Source organism: Dipteris shenzhenensis, chromosome 1, assembly GCF_047967505.1.
Source record: "Dipteris shenzhenensis isolate YYH24624 ecotype China chromosome 1, Dip_SZ_1.0, whole genome shotgun sequence".
Taxonomy (NCBI): domain Eukaryota; kingdom Viridiplantae; phylum Streptophyta; class Polypodiopsida; order Gleicheniales; family Dipteridaceae; genus Dipteris; species Dipteris shenzhenensis.
This window is the reverse complement of record NC_141596.1, coordinates 65,479,750-65,497,566: the sequence shown is the minus strand read 5'-3', so window position 1 is coordinate 65,497,566 and position 17,817 is coordinate 65,479,750. Positions and strand designations below refer to the sequence as shown.

At 41.7% G+C, this 17,817-nt stretch overlaps 1 protein-coding gene across 1 annotated transcript; it reads left to right on the top strand.

The window, feature by feature from the left end:
- Window positions 1-6,900: 6,900 nt before the first annotated feature.
- Window positions 6,901-16,268, top strand: LOC147906222 (glycine dehydrogenase (decarboxylating), mitochondrial-like). The gene is made up of 15 exons (XM_087377225.1): window positions 6,901-8,648; window positions 8,752-8,997; window positions 9,150-9,227; window positions 9,329-9,429; window positions 10,607-10,802; window positions 10,898-11,023; window positions 11,173-11,358; window positions 11,775-11,888; window positions 12,322-12,474; window positions 14,289-14,480; window positions 14,575-14,652; window positions 14,961-15,086; window positions 15,296-15,394; window positions 15,486-15,603; window positions 15,900-16,268. The coding sequence occupies exons 1-15, from the start codon at window positions 7,437-7,439 to the stop codon at window positions 15,989-15,991; spliced, it is 3,117 nt and encodes a 1,038-aa protein (XP_087233351.1). The 5' UTR covers window positions 6,901-7,436; the 3' UTR covers window positions 15,992-16,268.
- Window positions 16,269-17,817: the final 1,549 nt, after the last annotated feature.

The window sequence follows — 17,817 nt, the reverse complement described above, 5'->3', positions numbered from 1 at the left end:
TTGGATTTATGTTTAGGAGAAGACAACAATAGAGTATGGCAAGAACCAAAGCAACAGCCAAGAAGAAAGGCAAGGGACCTAACATTGCAGGGGCTACCATAGCTCCATCAAGGTCAAAATCCTCAAAAAAGGGGAAGCCTATGCACATGCTAGCAAGGAATATGAAGAAGAGAGTGAGCCAAGGTAGATCTATCTTGATGGAGATCACGAAGGCTCAAAAAGCCATTGGGTATGTAGTACCCATGGCACCATTCCAGAGGCTTGTGAGGGCAACATGCATCAACTGGCATGTGGACTTTAGATGGCAAAGGATTGCAGTGTTTGCTCTCTAAGAAGCTACTGAAGAGTGGCTTATAGAGTTTTTCCAAGACATAACGATGGTAGCAGCACATGCACACACGGTGACTATAATGAAAAAAGACATCCAAACACTTGTAAGGATCAGGTATCAGATGCAGTAAAGATAATAGAGGTCACTCACCAACATGAGACCAGAGGCAAGGTTGCGTATGAAGAGTTCGAGCGAGTTAAAGAAATAATGTCTATCTTGGACTGTGAATGATGATTTGAGTTGGGATTTGACACAAGATTGCATAATGGCTATAGCACTGAAAGAAAACCATGTCACTTACACAATCATGCTTGCAGCTCTATAGTAAGGATATTTTTCAAGGTCAATTGTATTTATGTCTTTGTAGCAGTCACTTTTTCATAGGCTAAGTGAAGTGGTTTTTTGTAGTTTTTTGAAGAGTCAGATCCACCAGAGCCTTCAACACACTATATATACTTTATCCAGCTATCTCATTCAAGTTGAAGGATAACAAGACATCAACCAAAAGCATTTCCAAGTGGTTTCATTTTTGCAATTTTGATGTGGTTGATATGCTTCTCCTCCCATATTATTCAAAGTATGTTCCCTGAACTTTTTCACTAATACCCTCTATTGACAAAATCTTGATATGTTCAAATTTATGTACACCCTTTTAATCCCCTCATGTTTGTTGTTTTTCTTATAGCAATCACTAGAGTTTAGTGCATATAGACATACAACAAAAGTTATGCTATACCTTCAATTCCTTAAAAGGCACTGACCAAGATTTAGAATTGTAAGTCAGTATGCCACATACTTTTGCTACAAAATGTGTTTTTATTGCATATTGTTTAAGAAGCTCTAAATTCAATGCATTGGTACAAAAAATATTGAAAAAATTCTTTCTTTTTATTGCAAATGAAAGAGGATAGTTTTGGCTCTAAATATGTAAATAGCTTCAGAGAGCAAAGACAATTTTGAAGCTGTTAGAGGTCTCTTCCCCTTCTCTAGCACCAGACCGAACATTCCATACAAGAGAGGGCTCAAAAGGCCTTGAAGATCTCCAGGTTGAACAAGAGGTTGAGGAGGTCGACAAAAAGGTCTCTGTCACTAGCAATCTAGAAAATATTCTAGAAGGTGTTGGTGTTGATGAGCTGCTAGGACAATTCTCAAAGGATGTGGAAGGAGAAGCAGCAGTTGATCCTTTCTAAGCAAAGCTACCAAAAAAGCCCGAGCCCATGCACGAGGAGCCAACGGCATCAAAGCAGCACGAGGAGTCGATACACAAGGAGGGAGTAACATTGCAACAAGCCGATCTCAAGACCATGAAGGATGTACAGCAAGAGGATGTATAGCAGTAGCCACCTAACCAGCATGTGGAAGAAGCTAAAGACAACTCTTCTCAGAAGGAGTCTCCACTGCACAAAAGTTAAGAGAAAGATTCTAAGCAACAATAGAAAAACACATGATACTTGTACTCATTTTGTATTAATACATCAAATGTCAACTCTTTCTTTTTGGATTGCAAGTAAAATTATCTGAATTCTTCTATTTACAGTGTCCTTGCATTGAATTTTTCTTTCGCTCCTTTGCAGTATCTGCAAAAATAAAATTTAGCAATATCATACCTTTAGAAGTGATAGATGAATGTATTACGCAAATGTAAAGAGAATACCATCAAGGACTGGCCAATCAACTGTATTCCACCTCTGGAGATCTTGCTTTTTTAATAAACCGTGTGAGTGAGCATTGTCCATCAATTGATAAAAGTGATCGTTCAAAAATATACCCGATTCAGCCAATGTTGTTGATTTTCTACCTTTGTAATGTAGCTCCCCAATAGCACCATGTAAAGCATCAAAGAATCTCAATATGCACTTCATTGGTTACCACTCTTCCTATGATGAGAGATACATATATGAACCAAAACAAAGATATTGTTTGTCATAGAAAGAAAAAGTTCTTTCATTTCAACTATTTCATTATACAAATACACTTACAATTGGGTCTATGGTGTGGAAGATAAGTAGGATAATCTCGTAATACAAGTTCTCGATGCATGTAGACATGTTGTATCCAAACCCCTCTAATGCATTTTGTGTCTTCTTTTTTGACTCTAAAATCTTTCACTTTGCCCTTCCAAGAAGCCAAAAAAGTGTTAGTTGATTGTTGCTTTCTCCAATTGTTGGGTTGCATTAGCACCCAATCTCCTTTTGCCACCACTACTATCCTTTTCCAGCTATCATCCATAGTGGCACGGTTATATGAAATCCTCACTCTAGTACCTACGCGGTCAAAGAAACACACACCAAAATAGTCAGACATTATACTTTATCACTCCAAAGTCTTTTGCCCAAAGTTATCGACGTTTAAAAAAAAACTGAATGAATTTGAGAATAAGCAAATGAAAGGTGAAAGGAGTTTATTGTCTTGAAAGTTTAAGAGCATCACAACAATAGTAATGCAACGAGGACTGCTTGAATGAAATGGCTCGTGGTGAAAGTAGAGGAATGCTTGTTGAAGAGAGAATGGTGCCTGAGAACAAGAGAAAGTGGATGGTTATTTTGGGTCACCACGTAGGAAGGTTTCAAAATGGAGCTCTGTTTCGATTTTGGGTTCACATCTCTTGATAGGGACAGGCGAACCGTAAAAGAATAAATAACAAATCTTCTCATTAATGCCAGAGACTTGTAGCAACATAAAGTACTATTTTTTTCATATTTTTTTCTTTTTTTTTTGGAATTTCTATATTACGTTGGCCTTCTCCTCATTTGTTGAGAGACATTTTTCCCAAACCCTAAAAGGCCCCAAAATGAGCGTCCTTTTTTCCTAATGGGGGGGGGGGGTGGGTCTTGGATTCCATGCAAACAAATAAGAGAATAACTTATAAGAAAGCTTGGAGATTGTAAAAAATCTTTTCATTGTCCTATCTTGAAAATTGATCTTTAAATTTTCTAAAGAAAGCTTTTAAAAACCTTAAAGAATAGCTAAGTCAAGTATCCAAGCCAAATCATAAATCAACATCAATTTTGGGATCATATTGAAGTGCTATAAATTCATATAACTAGCTCACCATGTCTAAAGAGAGTCGCCATCTCTGGCTCTTCCATATATATGGACATCGAATACTCAATTCTCTCAGTGCTCTCAATGCCCAACCTTCTATCTCGTAAGAGGTAAGGGGGGAAGATCCTACACCTCTAATGTGAATAAAGCATCTGAGCCAAGTAAATCTAATGCATAGACCAACTACTTTGAGTGAGTTTTGGCCGATTCACAGAGGGAGGCAAGTAAAAGAACCATACAAACTAAGGCATCATGATCACTTTCCTTTTTCTTTCTATTTGGAGCCACTTCCCCCAAAATCTCTCTGGGAGAATACTAGTGGGCCTGCCCATTGTTTGTCCCCTTTTTTTTTCATTAAGTTTTAAAACTATGTCACAACTTGCCCTTTCATCAGAGCTCAAGCTTCCTCGATATATGTTGTGCCAGAGTGCATGGATTTTCTCATAGGGCAAGGGACAACAACTAACTATGCTTCAACCATTGTCTACTATTTCATTCACGTAATCTGAGTCACATAAGGAAGTTAGCCAAGTTCCTTCTCATAAAGAAAGACAAAGTTGTAGTGTATTGTGCACTCTACACAAAGTGGGGGAAGCTTTGAGTCTCAAAACAAAGTGGGGGGACCTTTTACACAAAGTGAGGGAACCTCAAAAAGTGTATGCTTGTAGTCTTTCTCTCTCTAGATCCTGATTTTGCAAGTATGATTGGATCTTTTCTAAAGAGAATTTTGGCTATCCTCATCCTTTAAGATTCATCATACCCCCTTTCAGACTCAAGATATTACAAGTGGAGCTTTGCCGCTACTCTATACACACAATGCTCTCATGTGATTTTATTGCTTTGATACAAGGGTGTGGGCAAAAGAGAATGCATTGCGTTCATTAGCACCAAAGGCCTAACCTTGCCAATAAGGTACATTGAATTATATTCCATTTTTTTCTTTATCCCTATTATCATTCTTGTGTCTTCATCTTGGAATTGTGGCAAGACTCTTTGAATCTTTGTTGTGTCAGCCAAGACATTTGCGATGCTTCCTTTCATATCAAGCTGGCCATCAAAAGTAAGGTCTCTTATTTGTGTGAATGCTATCCTAGGGGAGACAAGATGCTCTTCTATCTCATTTAGGGCTACAACTTTGTCTATCGGCTTGTTGATGCAAATGTTATTGGGAATGAGATACTTTGGCTTGTTGATGCAAATGTTATTGGGAATGAGATACTTTAGCAACTTCTCTTTGTGTATGGAATTCTTGCACTCCAAACAAAGGCGAAGCTCTTTTACTAAGAACGGGCGTTGTGTTTCCTCTCTTTTCTCACATATTAGATCATAAGTTTCCTTTTTAGGAATGATGTTTGTTTCTTAAACATCATGCGCTTACAGGTGAAACATGTAAATGAGGGTGTGTCTTTAATTTTGGACATGTACGCAATTTTGGGGACTTTCCATCGACCCCTTGCAAGCCAAAAACACTATCCATCGAACGACAGAACGTATTCCCTGCAGACACTATTTGGCATAGAAATGTCCTGCACAGTCGGGGGTTCTCGCCCTGCTTAAGCCTTCCCCATGGCAAGCCAAAAATGAACACGGTCAAGGAGGGCCTACGTTCCTGTCAACCGACCGAATCGTGCGATAAGCGGAGCAGGTGAAGCGTTGCTCCGTGGAGCTGGGAGACCCACGAGTGTTTGTGACCGGAAATGAGCTGAAATAAAGCACACGGATTGTGGTCCCAGCTCCCCCAGCTGGAGAGACGACGGGCGGAAGTACTGGGAGTTCTGGCTTTGCATAGGTTGCAAGACAGAAAGATAGACTTTTGAATTCGCAGACGTGGCGTGATGGTAAGTATTTGGAAGGCGGACGGCAAAGGCGTCCCGTGCCAATGAACTTGAGATATCGTGATAAGGGGGAGAGAGCCGACGACATGGGACGAGGAGCGAGTGGCTACACTACCTCAATGGTGATAACGAAGAATCATGCGGCAGGCGACTGGATCAGTGCATGCATTGGCGCAAGAATTTGAAGAGCAGGGGGGTCGCATGAGCAAAAGAAAGCCGCACAGTCCACACTAGGTGGCTCAAGTTCTGAAAAGGGAATGACTTATTTATTCAGGTCCTCCTATTTCACCCTTTGAATATAAAATCGAAATTCAATTGTAGCCCACAAAATTGTAAATCTTCCCTTTCATGCTTCGCACCTCTACCTTCTTGAGTCTCCCCCTTCTTTGCGCCATCTCCCTCCCTTCCCTCTCCTGTGCCTCTCCAATTTTCCTATTTATTTCCTTTGTGGTAGGCAGCCTTTCCATCATGGCTCTAACTCCAAATTGGACCTGAATACTCACTATTATCCAATTGGAGTTTCAATAGCAAGGTCGTGAGCTTTGTCCAACAATTACTCAATCAAGGGCAAATGCTTGCAGATTTTGGTTTACAGATTCAATCAATCCTAGGATAGTTGCATTGTCCCAAAAAAAGCCACTATGGTGACATAGAATGTCATAGGTTCACCCCTAAAAAATGGCTCTTGGTTGACATTCATGATTGTTTGAAGGTGGTCTAAGTCGCGAAGCCGATTCTTGTGCTTATTGTCAAGGTCAAGTGTGAAAGGGTGAGTTGTGAAATTAGGCCTTGATTTTGAAGAGTGACTATAATTTATCTTTTTTTTACACCTTGTTGTAAATTCATATTTTGAGAAGGGTGGCTAAATAGGTCCCCCAAATCGTGAAAATGTGTCCCCTTTTAAAAGATAAAAATTTGGCTCACTCCTCTCTCTTTTGAACGTGAATTTTAGCACGACGAGAGGGAATTTACATTGCATGAAACACCTTTGGGGGGAACAATTTCCATCTTGTAAAGGAAATCTCTTTGTTTGTGAGCGGCCTTTGATACACCATGTAATGGAGGAGCGACATCTCCTTGTGGGCATCGTGGGAGCAGGCTTGAGATGTGATTGGCACCAATAATCTTGACGTGCAAGATCTTACATAACCTTTTTTAAAAAAAGTTTTTTCGACCACGAAGGATGTTAAAGAAAAATAGTGTCTTTTACGGCCTTTTCCACAATCTCAGCAATGACGTGTTTGGGAGTGAATTTTCGGAAGGTGGAAGGTAGGGCAAGCGGTGAACAACTACAAGGACAGCCTATCGGAGGGTTTGGGTCCTCTGTCAGGATCGAAAATCAAGGGGAGGAGAAGACTCATGAGCAAGAACTTTGGCGGTGCTGCTGAGAGAAAGTTGACTCTGTAAGGTGCATGACCACCTCAAACCTGCCAAGTAAAACTGCATGGTTGCCATTCCAGCATTTCATCTTGATCTCGGAGGAACCTGCCAAGGTGAGAGTAATTTACTGCATTTTGGGCATTCATCTCGATCTCTGAGGAGTGAGGAGTGATTGATCTCTTGGGAGGAGGATGAAGAGAGAATCTGAGGAGGGGGTGGATTTACTCTTCAAAATCTCCATATCCACCTTTGAGGAAAGGCTAATCTCTGAGGTGGATCAGGAGCTTTGAGGACGGGTGGTTTTCCTCCTCAAAACCTTCCATATCCACGGCTCAAAACCTCAGCTCGCTCTCTTGTGAAGCATACGTTCTTTATCCCCACCTCGGATGGAATCCCTCAACATGGCCACTACACTCTTGCTCTGATTCTTGCATTCCTGATCTTGTGGGAACCACTGTCCTCCGCAAAGCCACTAGCGCAGCCTCCACCACTCATCCCACACCTCCCTCACCTTCCATTCACCCTCCACCCCCTCCTCCACCACCCACCTCCTCCACCTGCAGATATAGTGCACATTCTCATCTTCCTCGTAGCTCAACCTTGCTCTTGCATCTTCCCACTTCCTTAGATCGCCCGCCCTCGCTCCTTCACTCCCACCCATTTGCTTTGCTTCGGCTTTGCTTGCCCCTGGCTCAGTTGATCTCCATCACTGAGCCAGTGGACGACGTGTAGTATTCTAGTCTCTCCCCTGCGCATGACCTTCTTGTGACATCTTTGGTTTGGGGTAGCGGTGCAAGTCTCGCAAGCTTGCTTCCTGCCTTGCTTGGCTTCCCCAACCAGCCGACATGTCTGCAGCCATGGGTATTCGCTTGCGCAAAGCGGCCTTGCAGCATTTGCTCAGGCAATCCGGGCGTCCTGCTGCCCCTGCAGCTCCGCGGCTCCTTAGTTCTGCCTCTGCTTCTCATATAATTGGCGCATCTGGATCGCCAGCTTTGAGCAGGCAATGGCTGCCCGGGTTTTTCTCTATCTCAGGCTCGCGAGGCATCTCTGTAGAAGCATTGAAGCCGAGCGACACTTTCCCCAGGCGCCACAATAGTCCTACGCTAGAGGAACAAAGCAAGATGGCGGAGCTGTCCGGCTTCTCGAGCCTGGATGCGCTTATCGATGCCACGGTGCCGAAAGGGATCCTTAGACCGGCGATGAAATTGCCGAAGTTTGACGAGGGATTGACCGAGAGTCAGATGTTAGAGCATATGAGAACTTTGGCCTCCAAGAACAAAGTCTTCAAGTCTTACATTGGCATGGGTTATTATAATACCTTCGTCCCTCCAGTAATCCTACGAAATATCATGGAGAATCCTGGATGGTACACTCAGTACACGCCATACCAAGCCGAAATTGCGCAAGGCAGGCTAGAGTCACTGCTCAATTATCAGACTATGATTACCGATCTGACCGCCATGCCTATGTCAAATGCTTCTCTTCTGGATGAGGGCACTGCAGCTGCTGAAGCTATGGCTATGTGCAGTAGCATCTCCCGAGGAAAGAAAAAGACTTTCTTGATCGCTGACCATTGCCACCCGCAGACTATTGATATTTGCCAAACTCGGGCGGGTGGATTTGATGTAACTGTCAAGGTAGTTAGCGCAAAGAGTTTTGATTACAGCAGTAAAGATGTCTGTGGAATCCTCATACAGTATCCAACGACAGATGGAGAAATACTTGACATTTCAGAGATGGTAAAAAATGCCCATGCTCATGGTGCAAAAGTGGTAGTTGCCACTGATTTGTTGGCTCTGACAGTCTTACGCCCACCGGGAGAGTTTGGAGCAGATATGGTGATTGGTTCTGCACAAAGATTTGGAGTACCCATGGGCTACGGTGGCCCTCATGCAGCTTTTCTTGCAACTTCTCAAGAGTACAAGAGAATGATGCCAGGGCGAATAATTGGCGTAAGTGTGGATGCCAGTGGGAAACCAGCATTGCGCATGGCCATGCAGACACGGGAGCAGCATATCAGGCGTGAAAAAGCAACCAGCAATATCTGCACAGCCCAGGTGCTTTATTCGCATGTGGAATTATGGCTGCCTTGTTTACATTCTGATTTCACTTCCATTGCTGCTCCTTCTCAATTGTGAACTGACTATGTTTCAAATCCAGGCATTGTTAGCAAATATGGCCGCCATGTATGCGGTTTATCATGGACCAGAGGGCTTGAAGAAAATTGCTGAGCGAGTTCATGGTCTGGCAAGGACCTTGGCCGTGGGACTTCAGAAATTTGAGCATGTACAAGTAGAACAGAAGCCATTCTTTGACACTGTTAAGGTTGCAGTGCCAGATGCCAATTTGATTTCTAATTCTGCAGTCAAGAAAGGTGTCAACTTACGAGTTCTTGACCAGAAGACAGTAAGTATGGTGTGTCAGTCAGTGTTTGATGAATTGTTTGGAAAATTGAGCGTGACAATGCTTGCATTGGGCAGAATGTGTCTGGAATCTGATAAGCTATCTTTTGGCATCTTGTATGGGGTTTGTTAACCGACTGATCCACGTGACCGCAGATTACTGTTGCTATAGACGAAACTACTACTCTTGAGGATGTGGATGAGCTATTCAGAATTTTTGCTCAGGACAAAACTGTGAGTGTTTGGCAATGTTGATTACAGGATCCCATCAGATATTTTCTTAACACGCTGTAGGAAGTGTGATTTATTGTCATTTGGAATTTGTCTAACCATAGGTAAACTTCACTGCTGAATCTCTTGCCCCTGAGGTCAAATCATCAATTCCTGCACCTCTTCAACGTGAGAGTGCTTACTTGACACATCCAGTGTTCAGCATGTAAGTGTTTGGGTGTATTTTACTGTCTTGTGATTTGGAAGTACACAGGGAGCTACTGGTCATTAATCCACCTTGTGATTGTCTTCTGTAAATGAATAGCAGAAGTTTGTTTTCTTGAATATCAAATGAATGTACAAGCCTGGGGTCAATGTCAGTAGTGTTGTATGGTGGAACTTTCAAAGTCAATAGCGTTGTCCTTCTATTCGTCACATCTCTTCACTCGAAGACTAGTGTCTTGTCATATGTAGGGAGCATTCATTGGGGCATCTGTTTGGCCACTGAGACCACACGCCTTAGCAAAGACAATTGATTTTTGCACTAGCTGAATTCATTTTGGTTGATGTATTAACAACAGTTCTGTCCAGGCTGTGGCCACCTGTTGATGGGATGTTCTTGGTAGCTTTTCATGGAAGGATTTAAACTGTATATGATATATGATTATCATCCGCCTAAGTGGGTAAAGTCAGAACGTGTAGACGAGGGTTTATGATTTGCAGATGTAAGATAATGGTGGCAAACTGTTTAGGCTCATGATCATATTTCCAATTTAAATTGGGAAAGTGTATGAAATGGTTACTACTTGAAAATGATAGTAAGAGTCACATAACAGTAGCTCATGTTGAGTAGATTGATTGGTAGTCGAAAGGCAATGCCTTGAACTTTTCTCCTAAGAAGAATGATGACGCTTCTTATGGTAGAATAAATAAAAAGAGATTTTGTGGATGTTATGGCAACATCAAGTGCAAGGATCTACAGGGGGGTCTGCAATTTATGGAATCTGAACCCAGCCATATGACTGAAAATATGACTTTTTTTTTGGTTTCATGGCCACGTCCACTCCTGATACCTTGTACCTTTAATAATGGTAGACCTTCATATATCATGGAGTGGTTCTAGTGCTATTCAGCTCGCTCAAGACTTTCCCTTGTGTATATCGATGTGCTATGACACCTCCCCCATCACTCCATGAGTTGTTTATCTATGAGGGGTGCTAAAGACAAGGCAAAGGGTTAAACACTGTGTAGAAGGACTCTTGGCAAACAAGTGAACAGCTCTTCATTCCCCGTATGCATAAGGGAGGGGAGCCCTGGTAAAAGAGAGTAGGAGTCTGTTCTGTGCCTCAAACGTTTTTAGGGTTGGCTGCTTAATCAGGTTATTGATGCACGTTTTTTGGCAGGTATCATTCAGAGCATGAAATGCTAAGGTACTTGCACAGGATCCAGGCAAAGGATTTGTCACTATGTCACAGCATGATTCCTCTGGGATCCTGCACGATGAAGCTCAATTCAACAGTGGAAATGATGCCTCTCTCTTGGCCTGAGTTTTCAAATCTTCATCCTTTTGCTCCCCTGGATCAGACCTCTGGTTATCAGGTGTTGTGGGATCTTGTCCCAGGCCCTTTTGTGGAGGTAAATTTTGTTCATTGATGCTGAAACAAGGATTTCTAAACTATGAAGGTTGTCTGCAGGAAATGTTTGACGATTTAGGGAAGCTTCTGTGTGAAATTACTGGCTTCGATTCTATATCCCTACAGCCCAATGCTGGTGCTGCAGGGGAATATACAGGTCTCATGGTCATTCGTGCATACCATTATGTAAGTGCTTTTTAGTTCTGGAGCTGTATGTTGTACAAGGCTTTGAGATTTTTTCCTGGTCACTGGTGTGTTATGCTGCTCCTCTTTCTGTGATTGTATGGCCAATTTTCATTTGATAATCTCTAAGGGTGACCCTATTTTTGCTTCAGTCAAGGGGTGATACACATAGAAATGTTTGCATCATTCCCGTCTCAGCCCATGGGACAAATCCAGCCAGTGCTGCCATGTGTGGAATGAAAATTGTGGCTGTTGGCACTGATGAAAAAGGTAATGTAAATATTGAAGAGCTCAGGAAAGCTGCCGAGGCTCACAAAGATAACCTTTCTGCTCTCATGGTAAGTAAATTAAACATTGTCGTTTCGAATAGTACATATTCATGTCTCTATTTAAGGCTCTGATTGATGGACTGCTTGTCAAATCTCTGCCTTATATTGGACACTGGCTGTTTCTATATGCATGTGGCTTTATCGTGTCTCATTATTGAGTCAAAATGGCATGCTCTGTGTGACCAAGTTTCAAGTGTACCTAGCGTAAATCTGGAAGATTTTTTATTTTTCAAGCATGGTTATTCAGTTAATGCATTTATTTATTAGTTTGAGATTTAATTCTGAAAAGAAGGGTTACGGATAGGGAATAGCTGTAGTCTAAGCTACTCCCTGTTTTTAAAAAAATTCTGAAAAGAAAGGTTAGGGACAGGGAATAGCTTTAGTCTAAGCTCACCTTTCCATTTCTTACAAACTGCTTGGTCCAGGTGACCTACCCATCTACTCATGGAGTATATGAGGAGGGCATTGATGAGATCTGTAACATAATCCATCAGAATGGAGGACAAGTGTACATGGATGGTGCCAACATGAATGCACAGGTACATGAAGCACTAATATTAGTCCTTTCCATTTCTTTATTAACTGATGAACTTCAGCCTTTTGTGATGGGAAGTTGGAACAAAAAGTGCAGTGGAAGGAGGTGATGTGAGAAGTCGAGCACTATGAGTGTATGAGAATTAGAATTGGGGATGCCTTGAAAGTGAGGATCAAGTCGTGGTTTCATGACCACTAATTTAGGATAATTAATATTTATTATTCTGCAGCATTGAGCAAACATATTCAATGCAAGATGAACTTTTTATTTCTTTCAAATTATAGCCCTGTAAATGTATCACCGAATTGTGTATGGGCATTCTTGTGCACCCTCTGTTCAAGGCATGCGTTGTGCTGTGATGTAGCTGATGTTTGTGTAGTATTGAGTATGAAAGTTCAATTAATGGTGCTGATTTTAATGTCCCTTTGGTGTGATAGGTTGGTATAACAAGTCCAGGACACATTGGGGCAGATGTATGCCATTTGAACTTGCACAAGACATTTTGCATTCCCCACGGAGGTGGTGGTCCAGGCATGGGACCTATTGGTGTGAAGAAGCATCTTGCGCCTTTTCTACCATCCCATCCTGTGGTAAAAACCTGCTCTATTTTTGGACACCCGATAACACATCTGATTGACGCAAAATGACTCTTGTAAGCTATGAAGGCATTGTAGTAGAGTGATAGAAAGGCTAATGTGTACATCTTTGATTGAAGTTTTATTTTGTTTTGTAGAAATGGCAATACCAACTGTATCATAGAGTGATAAGGAAGGTTAAGGAATTGCCAGTAGAAGGTCAAGAGATTATGCTTTTGTGGGTCCATGGTGTTGTAGACCTAGCATAACGATTTTATTCATGGTTTTGGTGGACATGACAATAAAGTCTTAAAGGGGTGTCTTAGTTAGCTGACGGCAGCTCTGGTCAGGGTACATAGTAAAATGTACTCATAATGAAAAGGTATTGTGAGTGGCAGGAAAGCTAGATCCACCAAATTGACATAATGGAGTGAGGTTGCTTTTAGCCACTTATACCTTCACGTCATGGTTGTTATGAGATTATATATGGGAATCCTTGAATACCCACAACCCTCTTAGGCCCATGCTGAACGTGCCCCTGCATGTGGAAGCTTTGGGTGGACCTGGTCCTCAGGACTCACTCTGCAAGGCTCGCAGTTTTATCTCCTACGTCAACTCTCTCTAGTCCCAGAACGTCGTCTATGCACCTTATGATGCATGCACAAATTTAGTGTTGAACTTATCTCTGATGTGGTGTAGTTGTGCTCACATGACTTGATGCGCACCGGATCTTACCTTAAGCTGTAGCTTTCTTCAATGCTCATCTGCATTGCAGCCTGGGTCATCTGGAAGTTATGTTTTGCAGACCATGACTGAACCGTTGTTTTGTGATGTACCTTAAGTTACTTATTTTGAATAAATATTCAGCTACAAGAGAGTGGGAACTTTAACGCTTGCAGACATAGACCAGTAGACTGGGCTCTTCCTACTGGAGGAACGTGTATAATTGTTGTCATTAGTTTCTACTGCCAAACTAGCCATTTTGTAGGCCTTCAAGGGCGCCAGCTATATCTCCAGGAGTCATAGAGAGAGGGCTGGTAAAGATAATTCAGCAATAGTGGACATAAATATTTTGATCTGAATGTCCTAAAATACTCCTTTGACCTTTGTTAGGTTGACTGCTACTTGCACCAGAACCAATCAGAGAAATTATGTGATGCATTTGAGGGCTGTGTAGGAATTGACAAGAAGGAACTTCTCTCTGGAGATTAGTTGGCCAATGATGAGTTAGTTGAGGCAATATAAACTGCTGGAGAGGATGTCATGTTGAAAGTGTATAACATGACATCCTGTCCATAAAAAGTGTTATACACTTTCAACAGTGTCACCCTGTCCACATAAAAAGTGTCACTCAAGCTTAGGAATCTGGGTAGTTTCTAGCACTGCAATATTACAATCCTATAGCGTTGGATTTGAGCAGGACGTTGGATATCAAAACTTCTGTTTCAAAATGAATTCTGCGATTGCGCTCTTAAATTGCTAATCTCGAAGGAGTAGAGTTTATGTTGCGAAAAGAGGTACAGATCTACTAAATTCTTCACATTGTCAAAGGCCCAGAAGTGAATAGCAGATATGACCATGGAGATATGTGTGCATGTCTGAGCATTCATTCTGTGACGATTGATGCTCCTCATTGTGTATTTCTGAAGGTGGTGGGAATATCATAGTGGCTGTCCGTATTTTGATGGAGTTGGTGATATATAGCTTTGGGTTTGAGTTCGTAGGGTAAAAAAGTGCATTTGTATATCGCAAATACAAGTTTCAGGCATTCCTATAGTCATGTATTTGGCATGTTTTACCCAGTCACCTTGGATTCTGTTCTTTGGCAGGTATCCACCGGTGGAATTCCTTTACCTCAGGACAAGCTTTCGCCACTTGGTACTATCTCTGCTGCACCTTGGGGATCAGCTTTGATCTTACCCATTTCTTATTCGTACATTGCAATGATGGGTTCTAAGGGCCTTACTGATGCCTCAAAGCTGGCTATTTTGAATGCCAATTACATGGCGAAGCGTCTGGAGGTAATTTGATTCCGTTTCTCCTTTTTTGCACTCCAAGTCAGCTGAATAGACTCACCAAGCTTCTTTTGTACTTGGTTTTGTTGCCCGTGAGCAGAAGTATTACCATGTTCTATTTTGGGGGAAGAATGGTACCTGTGCTCACGAATTCATAATTGATCTGAGGCCATTTAAGGTGTCCTTTTTCAGCCATGGTTTTGTACTCTGAAGTTTGATCACGTTAAAAGTCAAATGAAGAAACTTTGTATTGATTCAGTATTACATCCTAGGCCAAATTTTTGTCAAAATTGCTGGCAAAAGGGTGAAGAGAATGGCTACATGATAGAGGAGGTTAACCAAGGAGTTGGTAAAACCTGCTTCTAGGTGGCAGATTTGCCACATTGTTTTTAAATTTTTGGGTGGATCAATCATAAGCAAAGTACTGGTAAAGTGGCCAAAAGTACAGGGATGTTGAAGAAGATGCTATGCTTGTTTTACTTGCAGGAAACTGCTGGCATTGAGGCAGAAGATGTGGCCAAGCGTTTGATTGATTATGGGTATCATGCACCCACCATGTCATGGCCTGTGCCTGGGACTTTAATGATTGAGCCCACTGAAAGTGAGAGCAAGGTATACCTTTTTGCTGTCTAATTTCATTTGTTCATCGACCACACCTTCTTTTCATCTCTAATATCTATGCAGAAATTAGTGTTGTGTTGCATCAGGGAATGTGCATGGTTTGTTTGTCTTGATAACATTTGGAACATTTCATCTAGGTTTTTTATGTCCATAGCATAAGTTACAGAAGATGATTGTTTGCCCCCCTTGATATGAAACAGGCTGAACTCGATCGTTTCTGTAATGCACTCATTTCAATTCGGCAAGAAATTGAGTCTATTGAGAAAGGAGCTTCTAGTCCACATGACAATGTCTTGAAAGTGAGTTTTTTTCAAGTGTGTGACAAACATTAAATATAGGCTTTTACTCTTGAGACAACCGGCTGACGGTGCGTAATCTTGGCAATTTCAGGGTGCACCTCATCCTGCATCCGTTGTGTTGGCTGACAACTGGACAAAACCATACATGCGAGAGGCTGCTGCCTTCCCGGCACCTTGGGTCCGTGCCTCCAAATTCTGGCCCTCAACAGGTATAAGAATTAATCTATCCTCTTTCCCTCTGTTACAAATTCTTTGAATTTTCATCCAAGTGGTGATCAGCTCCTCAACTATATCGAAATATCTTACACGGGTGCAGAAGCCCAACAGCTAAATATTCTTCATTGTAGAACTTTGAGTTTTAGAACAACAAAAATCTGAATTTGTATGATTGGATATGTTCTAGTCTCACAAAGGTATATGTTATTTTTTATTATTACCTTTCCTTGAATAAACGGGGCTGAGATTTGTCTGAACCAACGTTTTTAACTACTTGTGTTATTTTCAGGACGAGTAGACAATGTCTATGGAGATCGCAATCTTGTGTGCACTCTCCGACCAGCTGAGTGCGATTATGAAGAACAAGCTGCTGCTGCTTAACTTTTAACAGAACACTGCATTGTCCAGTTAGTGCAGTATCCTTACCATGAAGGGACAGGGTATTTATGTCTTGATTATCAAGAAGATTGTAAAGCTTTAAAAAAACATTCTGTAGAGAGGATTCACCTAAATCTTGGATTGGCTGGTGAAGATCTACAGAATAATTGTATGCAAATCATGGCTTGCATATTTCAACCTTGTACATTGCTCTTTTCCACCCAAAGGTGTCCTTTGCTGTAACATTCGACTGCAATTAATAGATTTATCTTGAAGATTATGAGTTGCTCGAATTATGGACTTCTTGTACTTGTATCTGCTCATGCGAATTCTTCATTAATTCTGAGACAGATGCTTCATGGGATGCAATTATTTGGATCTTGTTTGAGGAATTTGTAGATAATCATTATGCACCTTTAGCAATGCATCTAACACAAACAAATGACGTAAAAGATCATACTCCCTTTGTTTATGCCCAAATTTTTGGGCAGCATATCATCTAGGAAGCCTGTGACCATTTGATTCGCATTTGCGTGGTAGGTGAATTTGACTAGTGTCAGTGTCATTTGACAAAATCAATGTTGTCTGACTGAGCCTCGTCAGGTACGCTTTGGGCTCTGCTGTGAAGTGAAACACAGTTAATTGCTCCGTCAGGGAGAAGAGAAGGGAAAATGCTGCTGCGATCTTTTCTAGTCCATCCAGTTGGATTGGTATAGTTGGTTGACAATATCTAGGTGGTTGAAGGAGCATAGCATGGCGATGGTGTATTAACATCTGTAATCTTGCAAATAGATCATTGGTGCAGTACGCTTTATATGACCAGTCGCCGACAGCACATGTTTAATGTGGTCTGTAATGGGCTGTATTTGTTTTTGTGACCAGAGTATTGTTTGTGCTATCATACAAGCATACGTATCTTGCCTCGAAAAACTGGGTATCGATTTATCTGGTGTGGCAGGTTAGATGTTTACGAGACTACTCATAAAACATAAACGTGTGTGTCTTCACGCCCTGCGTAGGGTCCATGCATTCTTGTGTTATGGTTTTTCTAACCTTGTGTAGATGTTTGAAGTTAGTTCAAAAATTGAAGCTGACTTTAGTTAGTGTTAGTTTAGTAGTATTTTAGTGCTTTGTTAGGGTAAATTTGTTTTAGGTCTGGTTATTTATTGTTTGTGCCTTCCATTTGTCTTTTTTTGGGTGGACAGCGGCTTCATCTCTTTCCTCTGCTCTGCCCTCTTCTGGACGGCAGCTCATTATTCTTCTCTCTTGCAACCAGAGCTCTTCCTGCCCTCTTTTCCTTTACTTGTCTTTCTTCCCTTCAAGTCTGTCTTTATGAAATTTCTTGCTGCCCTGGTGGATTTACTTAGATTTCGATCGATTTTTATTGTCATTCCATTTAAGAGATGCAGATGGATTTTTATTGCTCTGTGCAACTCTGATACCTCAATGAATTCTCTTGTAAGTGATGGTATTCCAGCCTTATGTCTACATTTTCCGGCTTGCTGTTGATTGCACATCGTGCGTGCTTTCATGGCAGATTTTTACAGATCTTTGGGCTGCCTCTCTTCGTTCTCGTTATGAGTTGCAGGTGGAAGATCATTTTCACTTTTATCCCCATAAGTATTTGCATGCGCAATGACTGGAGGACGGAGGATGTGTGCGCTTGGTATAGCCAGCATGGATCTAAGCACTTCCCTCTTGGCTTACAAATTTGGGGGATGCTTCTCCGCTCCTCACAGTATTATTTGTGTTTGGCATTGTTCGTATGAGTGTGGACTATTTTATGCCTTTCACTTCTTATGTAGAGGTGGCTGAGAATGAAGGTTAAC

Excerpts from the sequence above, each read along its gene's own strand:
- LOC147906222 (XM_087377225.1), top strand. The coding sequence starts at position 7,437 with ATGTCTGCAGCCATGGGTATTCGCTTGCGCAAAGCGGCCTTGCAGCAT. Across the intron at positions 8,998-9,149 it reads GAGTTCTTGACCAGAAGACA|ATTACTGTTGCTATAGACGA; the intron begins GTAAGTATGGTG and ends ACGTGACCGCAG. Across the intron at positions 11,889-12,321 it reads GTGCCAACATGAATGCACAG|GTTGGTATAACAAGTCCAGG; the intron begins GTACATGAAGCA and ends TTGGTGTGATAG.